The 10,062-nt window shown below is 35.4% G+C and overlaps 1 protein-coding gene across 1 annotated transcript; it reads left to right on the top strand.

Moving 5' to 3' along the window:
* On the top strand, positions 368-9,549 carry LOC109226816 (acetolactate synthase small subunit 1, chloroplastic-like). The gene is made up of 12 exons (XM_019391684.1): positions 368-663; positions 1,086-1,299; positions 2,022-2,105; positions 2,194-2,262; positions 4,010-4,093; positions 4,204-4,356; positions 5,082-5,168; positions 5,967-6,071; positions 6,184-6,306; positions 7,372-7,524; positions 8,081-8,146; positions 8,940-9,549. Exons 1-12 carry the CDS (start codon positions 434-436, stop codon positions 9,021-9,023), a joined length of 1,452 nt encoding a protein of 483 aa, XP_019247229.1. The 5' UTR covers positions 368-433; the 3' UTR covers positions 9,024-9,549.

Here is a 10,062-nt window from a genome sequence, read left to right as displayed (position 1 = left end):
AACATTTTGTGTTTTGACATTCGTGTTTTTACAATAAACATATATTCTAATATATAGGTATAGATATAAATATAAATTATGATTCTGTTAAACTTTAAATAGTTTCAAGGATCAAAATCACACACTTGAATCAACTGAAGGACGAATGTATTCAGTTGGATAACCTAGGGACTAAATTCTGAATAAAGCAATATCTCGAGGATCAAAATTGCTATTTCCCAACAAACAAAAAAACATAAAAAAAAAAAAAAAACCCGTAAAAAACATTAAATATTAATCAAAATTTACAGTATAGTTGACTGTGACCCTACCTATTAAACAAAGGGAAGTTAAATAAATTGGAATTATCTTTTCATTTTCACCAAATTAGAATCAACGAAAACGATTCATCCTCTAACCTCTCTATATTAGAATCAACGAAACTCTGTTGCTAATGGCGGCTGTTTCAACTCCCTTCAACAGCTCTCTAAATAAACCCTTCCTTTCTCTCTATTCCTCTATTCCCCATTTGGGTTTCTCTCAAGTTGTTCAATTTCCAACTTTGAAACCAAAATTTCTCCTTTCAAACCCCAAAACAGTTGTAATTTCTGCCGCCAAAGCTGATGGAACATATGCAAATGAAGACGACTCTCTCACAACTTTCGACTCTTCCATCAGACAAAAGTAAGTTTTTCTTTAGCTTGCATTTGTCAATGTCTGAGCAGAAAAACTGTTATAACGATTGGAAACTACAAACAGAAAATCGTGGTTAAATTTTTCTATTTTCAACTGATATGATAATCTTTTTGAAAATTGTTTTAAGATGTTAGATATTTAAACTACTGTTTTCACAAGTAATAATAATTTAATCAAATTTAACCTCCATACAATGATTTCAATGTTAATATTTTTTTCTTTTTTGTCATTTGTCTAATATTTTCTTTTGCTATTACTTATACAACCTAAGTCTAAATCATGTCTTAGACTCCAGTCAAATGGTATCGCACAAAATGGACTGGAGGGAAAATAAGTCTTTCAAAAGCTGAAAGTGAGTGCAAGTATTAAGAAGTTATGCTGGTGTAAATGCATGTGAGATGTGATTACAGGAGTAGGCGCCATACGATTCAAGTGTTTGTTGGTGATGAAAGTGGAATGATCAATCGTATTGCGGGAGTCTTTGCTCGAAGAGGGTACAACATTGAGTCTCTTGCTGTTGGTCTAAACAAGGACAAGGCTCTTTTTACTATAGTTGTTTCTGGAACTGAAAGGGTGTTACAGCAAGTTATGGAACAGTTGCAAAAGCTTGTAAATGTGATCAAGGTGATTACTTTGGTTTGCATATGGTATTTTAATCTATAAGCTGTTAGAAATAGTAGTGTCAACCATTTAGTGGTTGTTTGATGCATGAAAAAATATTATGTGCTTCGGTTGTAACATGAGAATTAAAAAATCTGTGGGTAATAAATTGAATATGCATTTATAGCTGCTTGTTTGGTGAATTAATCTCTTGGATGTGTAGTTTCCATACAGTTAGTTTGCAACCAAATTAACATCTTCCTTGTATGTTTTGATTGAGGTGTTAGTATGGTGTGTTACCAATTTTTGATTTAGCAAAACCTACCTTTTTGGTAATGAGTATTAGATAAATTACTAGTTTGTGTGGCGTGTAAATTAAAGTGATGTCATTAATGTTCGAATAACCTTTTTTCTGGTCTATAGATTTGTGTCAATTGAATGGACATGCCATTGCTCCTTTTTCTGAAAATGATGTTCAAAAGCTGAAATATGTTTAATGCTCAAAACCATGCAAATGATCTCAGCTATGGTTATAAATACGGTCTTTAGTACTTTTAACTAATTCATGATTCAATCAGATGGGTTTAAGTGAATTTGATAAAAGAGCTTAAATTATTACTCAAAGAGCCTTTATAATGTCAAGCTTTAGCTGGTCACGCAGTTATGGTTTTCTTCCTTCCGCTCCTTTTTGACTTTTCTTTTTGTGTTTGATACTTTTGATTTAATCTGTAAAAGTTGATGGTCAGGTTGAAGATCTATCCAAGGAGCCACAAGTTGAACGTGAATTAATGCTTATTAAAATCAGCGCCGATCCAAAATACCGCACAGAGGTTCTTATTGGAGTATTGGAGTTACATTGTCCGTATTACCATTTTACTATTATGTTATGATGGGTCCAAATCTTTTGATCATTACTAGGTTATGTGGTTGGTGGACGTTTTCAGGGCAAAAATTGTGGATATATCTGATCATTCTCTGACTATTGAGGTGAGGTTTGATGACATAGATCAGAATCCATCTTTTTTTTTTCTTGAACTCGATGCTTGTGAACATACCAAATGTCTGACATGTTTTTTGTTGCATAGATACAAACACTGGTATTTGGTAATTATACAACTATAATGTTAAAGATTTTGTAATGCGGGCTAGATGAGAGAAGGGAGAAGATTAGGAAAATAGGAACAACGAGAGAATACAGTTAGAGAAAAAAGAAAAAATAAATAGAGAGAAAAGAGTGAGAGAGACAAAAAGAAGAGACAGAATAAGAATAAGAGAGAATAGCGAGCGATATTTTACCAATATCAATTCATCAGTATTATTCAAGTCTATTCCCAACAAAGTATGTAAGGGTCTTATATATAGAGTAGGAATGGTAAATAGTCAGAACTCCTAGAATAGATAAAGCTGTATTTGTAACTAAAGAAAAAGACTACCTCAAACTAGTAGATAAAATTTGATCTCTAACTAAAAGATAAAACTAGATAAAATCACCGTTCAGGAAAACAAACAGGGGGATAAGATCAGATAAAATCTTGTACTCCATCTAAGATAAGATTATTTTCTGTTCTATTCTCGACAAATAGGTCATATCTCGGAGCTGTGACTTTTTCCTTCTTTTTTTTCCAAATGGTTTCTGATGATCAAGGAAATTTTTGTGAAACTGATTTTCATTTGATAGCGGTAAGTTTCATTCTTATGAAGCAAAAAGCATCTCACATTGACTATTAGATCGTATGTCAGTCTCCTGTCATATCTACTAATGGTTTCTTTTTCCAGTAACAGTAATATCTGGGCCAGCTTTTTTTGAGCCGAAGGTCTATAGGAAACCGTCTCTCTACCTTGTGTAGGGGTAAGATCGAACTACACCCCACCCTTCCCAGACCCCACTTGTGGGATCATACTGGGTATGCTGTTGTTGTAGTGTTATCTGCGCCACGCTAGTTTGCACTTCGACCATTCCACCTGGTACCTGGATCCGCAATACATGTACTGGTTAATTCTGCCATCGAGGCTTTGGCATATAGGAGAAATCGCAGTGGGGTCCTTTGATTCTCTTATGCTTTTCCAACATCTTGTGCCATAATTCCAGCAGTGGTCATGTGGTCAATCATGTATTTCCATTGATGAAGTTGGTAGTAGTGCTTCTCTAAGCACCGCAAATTTCTACGAGTGTGGAGACTTTCAACTCTGCTGCAAAAAGAGGTGAAAATCAGGACATGCACAGAGGGCTAATATCAACGCAAATCGTGGAAAACAATGTTTTTGCACATCTTATATCCCAAGATAGTAATGAAAAACAATGTGTCGTATATTTTATTTCTCAAGATAGTATTATTGTACCAAACAAGCGAAAGATGAAACTAAGTTTTCTAGTTACCTGAAGACAGAATTAGGGAAAAAGAAAAATCATGACCTAATCTACCAAACGTGCAATCCTCCTTTGCCTTTGCCCAAATGAATTTCTTTAGTTTATCAATGTATGTCAATGGTGTTTACTCATGGCTGAGTAAACTGCAGCAATACCTGCAGTTTTACCAAGATATCCTATTTGTCGTCTCAATAAGCGTTGAGGTTGTATTTTGCTAAACACGCTTCAGAACTGACAAATTATGGTTTTCTCATGCTTTTAGTTGTTGCGAGTAGCATTCAACTTTCCTGCATGACATGGTTGAACAGTTAAAGTATATTTGACCCAAAGTCGATCCAGTCTTTCTGATGCTTATCATTTAAACAGGTAACTGGAGATCCAGGGAAGATGGTGGCTGTTCAGAGGAACTTAAGTAAATTTGGAATTAGAGAAATTGCTCGTACTGGGAAGGTATCTTGGAAGGAAATCATTATAATTTTTGAGTTGCATATTTTTTTCTAGATTTGCTTCTTAAATTTGTGTCTCAAGTAATCACCGTCACATGATTGATTTGAACATAGATTGCCTTGAGAAGGGAAAAAATGGGGGAATCTGCTCCTTTTTGGCGGTTTTCAGCAGCATCATACCCAGATCTTGAAGGTGCAATGTCTGCTGGTACTATTTCGAGTACAATCAAGAGGACCCCTAATGGAGAATCTATGTCTATGGCTGAGGTATGCAAGTTACATGGATTGTGCCTGTTTCTTTGTAGCAATATATAATTTGTTTCTTTCCTGAACTTACAAGTTACCTCATACACAGGCAATTGCTAGTTGGTAATTGTCATTTGTCAGCAACTCGGGAATTATTTTACTCAGAGATGAATAATTATGTGATCCATTTTCTTTCAATCATTAGAATTCAGTTTATGTTTTTGATAAGCTTACAAAAGAAATAGTCAAGATTGCAAGACGTGAATCTTAATATGCTCAATAACTTTTAAAGGAATTTAATTTATCCGTTTGATTTATGTGTACTTTTGTGAATTGTTGGAGCTTAGTAACTTCCTTTTCTATAAGTAACTTTTTAGTGCATCATGGTCCCTTATACAGGAAGCATACACTATAAATTGTTTGGAGAAAAGATGGTTCGCAAAATGCATCTTTGTAACTAGTTGTATGGTTTAAAACAGCTAGAGGATAATATTATTAGTCATTCACTAATGGATTGGGGAGTCATTTAATTGGGCCTCTATGAGCAAGGTCCAAAATATGATATTAAAACCTAACATGGTGCATACCGTCGATGCATGGCCTTCAATGTGTTTTGAGATTTACCTTTTTCCCTATGGAAAAACTCTATTCTCTTTCCCCCCTACCCCCCCCCCCCCCCCAAAACCGAAAAAATAGCCTTAATATCTGACTTTGGATGCACTTTCTTTCTTTTTGCCAAAATGAAGGGAGATGTCTATCCTGTTGAGACAGATGACAACTCTGGAGTCAGTCAAGTTCTTGATGCTCACTGGGGTGTTCTCAATGATGAAGATGTAAGAAATTGTTAACTGTTACTCAAAGGTGCCTTTGTTCCATTCTAGATGATTTTTTTTCCATATTTTTGAAGGTTTTGACGTTACATCCTCTTTTATTCAGTATTTCCAGGGAATTTGTCATCTGAGTAGATCGAATTAGACCATCTTGCCTGACATTAGATGCAAATAAATCACATGATTGTTTCTCTATAGCCTGTAAAAGATATGAACTTAATTGTGCAATTTATGAGGGCTGGTCTGAGATCTAAATTTTGCCTGCTTTATTGAAAATCCTTTTGTTATATTGCATTTTCCTTGTATTTTATATGGCTGGCTTATTGCTTTTGCTCTCTATAATAAAAGAACCAAAGGAAGGAATAATTTGATCTCTTCATCTTTGCCACCACTGAGACTAGGATGGCCTGAAATGCATCTGGGGAAGTTTTAATATTACCCCAGCGGGGCTAAAATAAAATAAGTTGATCAGATTTTAAGCACCATATATGAAATGTCATCTGTACAACTTGTATTTGACTGTTTAAAAAAAAAACTACAGCTTTGCCTCCTTAATTTCTCACTGATTGCATTTTCTATTGATGTAGATTTTGTCGCAGTTGTCTTTTTCTTGATATTTGCTTGAATAATTTCCATGGGGAAATGGCCCATAATATGCTGCAAATTCTAAGGATGTTCCAGATTGAGAACAGCTTTTGCTAGTCTTTTCATTCTTGAATTTCATGTCTTGACGATTAGTTCATTAAATTGGAAACTGCTTACAAGTGATGCTTACGTTAGCCCTTGGCTTAATTCTTCCAGACAAGTGGGCTTCGCTCACATACTTTGTCGATGCTTGTGAATGACACTCCTGGAGTTCTCAACATAGTCACCGGAGTTTTTGCTCGACGAGGGTATAACATCCAAGTATGTTCAAATATTTAAGCTTCTTTTAACAGAACCCAAGTTTCCTCGTCCTTTTGTCTTTCATTTGTAGGGTTTTTTTTTGTACTTAAATGTATTGAATTATCCTCTCCAGAGTTTAGCTGTTGGACATGCTGAAGTTGACGGGCTTTCTCGTATTACAACGGTTGTTCCTGGCACAGATGAGTCAGTTAGCAAGTTGGTGCAGCAACTATATAAGTTGGTTGATATTCATGAGGTAAGTAGTCATCTATCATGAGCTCTTGCTCAACAACATCCAATCCGATGGAAGATTTTGTACTGTTTCAATTTAAAAATTGCTGTCCACTATAGAATTTCCTGAGAGGCAGGGAAGTGCGGTGGTGTAAGAATGGTGATTTTTTATTGGTCATTTTTTTTCCACAAAATTGTGACAGAATATGTTTAATATTGGAAAACAGTTTTCCAAATTGAGTATGAATTTTATAGATTATTATGTTCACCTGGTTAAGCACTGCAGTGTTTTCTTTTTCTTTTTCCTCTTTTTGGTGTGGCTTCCAGAAATTGTTCCTCAAGTATTGAACTGCCCATGAATTTATTTAACAGTTGATGTATATGTAATCATTCATATTATAAAGCTTAATGTGTATGCTGTAGATTTGATGTGCATGTTATTCCTTTTAGTATTCTGAGTGATTTTATGCGTTGTGATGTTTAATGACTATTATTTTCAGAATATATCAATTGAATGACCTTTACCCCTTCTACTTCTTTTTGTGTGGTTGGGGCTAAACAAAAAGGTGCATGTAGAAATACAGTGGCATGCACCTTATCATGCCATATCGCTTAATTTTGAAATTATTCATGTCTAACAAGGGACCAATTTGTATAATTTTTAAAACAAATATGATTTGAAGTAGTTTCTCAGACAACAGAAAACTATTTTTTGGTTCTTATCTGGACCTACTTCCTCTAGTCAAAATGCAATAGCTGATTCTTATAATTTTTTTAGAAGAGCAAGCGCATTTTTTTCTAGACTTTTTAAAAATTCTTAATCCTATGTATCTTTTTTTTTTCTAAAAAAAAAAAAAAATTCCATAACCAGATCCAAACATTTGTTGTCCAAACCAAAACCAAACAAATAAAGATAATTGTTTTCCAAGCCAAGAGCCAAGTAATCCGTATAACTGTCTTAACCCAATACTGGTGTCCAGGTCCATGCAATAACTTGTTACGATATCCTATCGATCTAAGATTGCGATGTTAATTTGCATGCAAACGAGCAGAAAGTGATAAACGGTTTTGATTTATTGCATCCTTTCAGGTTCGGGATATTACTCACCACCCATTTGCGGAAAGAGAACTAATGTTGATAAAGATTGCTGTGAATGCTGCAGCACGCCGCAATGTTCTTGACATTGCCAGCATTTTCAGAGCAAAAGCTGTTGATGTGTCTGACCACACCATAACTCTTGAGGTAAAGATTCGTTGACACTAGTATTTTTAGTTTGTCCTCTCTGGACTTGATTTAGCGGGTTGTCTTTGGTAATGGGTGTATGGTATGCCTAGTGGTTAATGCAAGAAACATTGTATTTTTTAAATTTCTGATCTTCCGTTTTGGTCTCTCAAATGTGCCTGCTTCATCCTCCAATTCCCACCTTGTTAGTTTAACAGGACATGTATACATCATTCAGGGCTGATGCTTGATCACTTATACAAGGTTTTGCACTTCAATAAAGTTGACATGAACCAACTATTGCTTTTATTTCACCATTTCCAATTTGATCCCTCTAGCTACTGTGGGTGATTGTGGATCAACTATAAGATGATGGATCAGTTTCTTGGTTCTTTATGTTGTACAGAGTAGCACTCTTAAGCTTTGTCCTGAAGAAGAAAAAAGCCTGGATGAGAGCTCTTTATGCACTTCAATTGCAGTTTATGAACCAACCAGGCGGACCTTTAATTTTATCTAATGTTGGATGAAGCTTCTCTTGGCCATTATAATGAACTATTACTTTCTTTGCTTTTTCCAGCTTACAGGAGATTTGCATAAGATGGTTGCTTTGCAGCGGCTACTAGAGCCTTATGGTATTTGTGAGGTCAGTTACTGCAATAATATTGTTTCTATATCAAAATTATTATCCAATATTATGCAGTGCAGCTTGCACAAAATGAGTTGGTAAGTACAGGGATTGTGATGTAAAGGGTCACTGCAATGACTGGTTTTTACTACAGTGCATCACTCATTTGGTTGGTTCATGAGATTTAAGGGAACTGGGATCAACGTAAGGATTCCAGCTTATGATTCAGTTCATGAAGTGAAGGCAATAAGAATTGAACCTTTGTGAAGAGGCGCCATTGACCTAAATGTATTATATAATCTGTAAATTTTTCTTGACGAGATTTTTAACACCACCTATTAAGAATGAAATTTTTGCATTAAATTGAGCAAAAATAAGGTCGTTAGACATTGAGTAAACACCAGAAAGGGACAAAAGGAGGAGATTTGAAGTGGGAAACATGAGAAGGGGAGAAAGGGATGTGAGTGATAATTTGGCCACCATATGGCTATATAGAGGATAAAACTATTCTCTCATAAACGGGAAATAAAATAAATGGAGTTTAATGCTATACTGATAAGTAACTTTCAGATCCACAACCCATAGGGAAACAGATGATATTGTGTTTCCTTATTTAGCCCACCAAATGACTAATAATGACAAAGTTCATACAGTGGCTAAAAAGGTGCATATCGTACTACCAAAGTTTCTGTATATTTCCCAGAAGATATATGTTCATCAGCCCCACATGAAACCTCTAATTTTCATTTGCAATTTCCTTCTGGTTGTGTTTTTTGAGGCTAAGCTTTCTGTCCTGATATACATCCAACAGGTGGCGCGAACAGGACGTCTGGCGCTGGTGCGTGAATCAGGTGTGGATTCGAAGTACTTGCGAGGATATTCATACCCTTTGTAGTCTAAAGTCCCCGAACCTAAGGAAAATGCCTGCTCTTTGCGGAATGTGTGTGAACATGGATGGCTGAATCAAGTTGCTTGATACGGAGATGGTCTCCTGCCTGGCTGTGACGCTGCGGCTTTCAAGTCAAGTTTGCTTTCATAACAGTACATGCTTCATGGCTTTTAGCTTTAGGTAGTTGCAAGTTTATGAAAATGAATAGGGTACATTTAGACCATTCTTTGAACAAGGACGGACCTAGTCTTGAAGATACAATGAGTTTTCAGCTCTTTTCTTTTCACCTTTAGTCTTTAGCTGAGATGGTTCTTCAATAAGCTTCACTGAAAATGATTGACATCGTCATCTGAATGACAAGTAAAATATGACTAGCATTTTTGGTTTTTAAATCTGAAAGTGATATGAAACATCTAGATACGTGCACTTGTTCTTTTTCCTTTTATTTATGGAAAAAGGCATAGATCCTCCCAGGCTGTAATATTTTAAAGTTTGAACTGCACACATTTTATACGGCTACTCTTTCTACTAATACTTGTATTATCAGCCTATATATTAGGTGAAATTTCACCATTCGACGTAAAAGGTTGAGTCTGTTATACTGTCATAAGATTCTCAAGCCTTTGGAGTAGGCCAGAGAAGGATCCCATATGGCTGCACGACCTAGCGGTCATGGTTGTTAACTTGTTATTCATGCCCTATTTTGATTGGCCAATACTATATGGTATGAGCCGATGGAACAGATCCTATATGGTTTAATGACGTGCCACATGGTAGTATCAAGAGTAAAAGGGTAGTTAGATGCGCGAAGCTCAAAATCTCGAGAAGAGCCAAATCTTATTGGGTTTGTTTACGCTCTTAATTTAGATTTCTGCAAGAATATTTTTTACGGCTTACTTATCAGAAGAAAAAAAAAAGAATATTTTTTACGTCTTGAATTCATCTTTTTTTTTTTTGGTAATTCAAATATTATTAATTTTCAAAGTAACAAATTACAATGTATAAGGCTAATTCAGCCTGTATGTGAATCACTGCTATATGCATC

The sequence above is a fragment of the Nicotiana attenuata genome, chromosome 6 (genome assembly GCF_001879085.1).
Source record: "Nicotiana attenuata strain UT chromosome 6, NIATTr2, whole genome shotgun sequence".
NCBI classification, from domain to species: domain Eukaryota; kingdom Viridiplantae; phylum Streptophyta; class Magnoliopsida; order Solanales; family Solanaceae; genus Nicotiana; species Nicotiana attenuata.
This window is presented reverse-complemented; position numbering and strand designations above follow the sequence as displayed.

Bases quoted from the DNA above. Each gene is read 5' to 3' on its own strand.
- LOC109226816 (XM_019391684.1), top strand. From the start codon at position 434: ATGGCGGCTGTTTCAACTCCCTTCAACAGCTCTCTAAATAAACCCTTC. The intron at 664-1,085 runs GTAAGTTTTTCT...ATGTGATTACAG, and splicing joins GACTCTTCCATCAGACAAAA to GAGTAGGCGCCATACGATTC. The intron at 2,106-2,193 runs GTTCTTATTGGA...GATCATTACTAG, and splicing joins ATCCAAAATACCGCACAGAG to GTTATGTGGTTGGTGGACGT.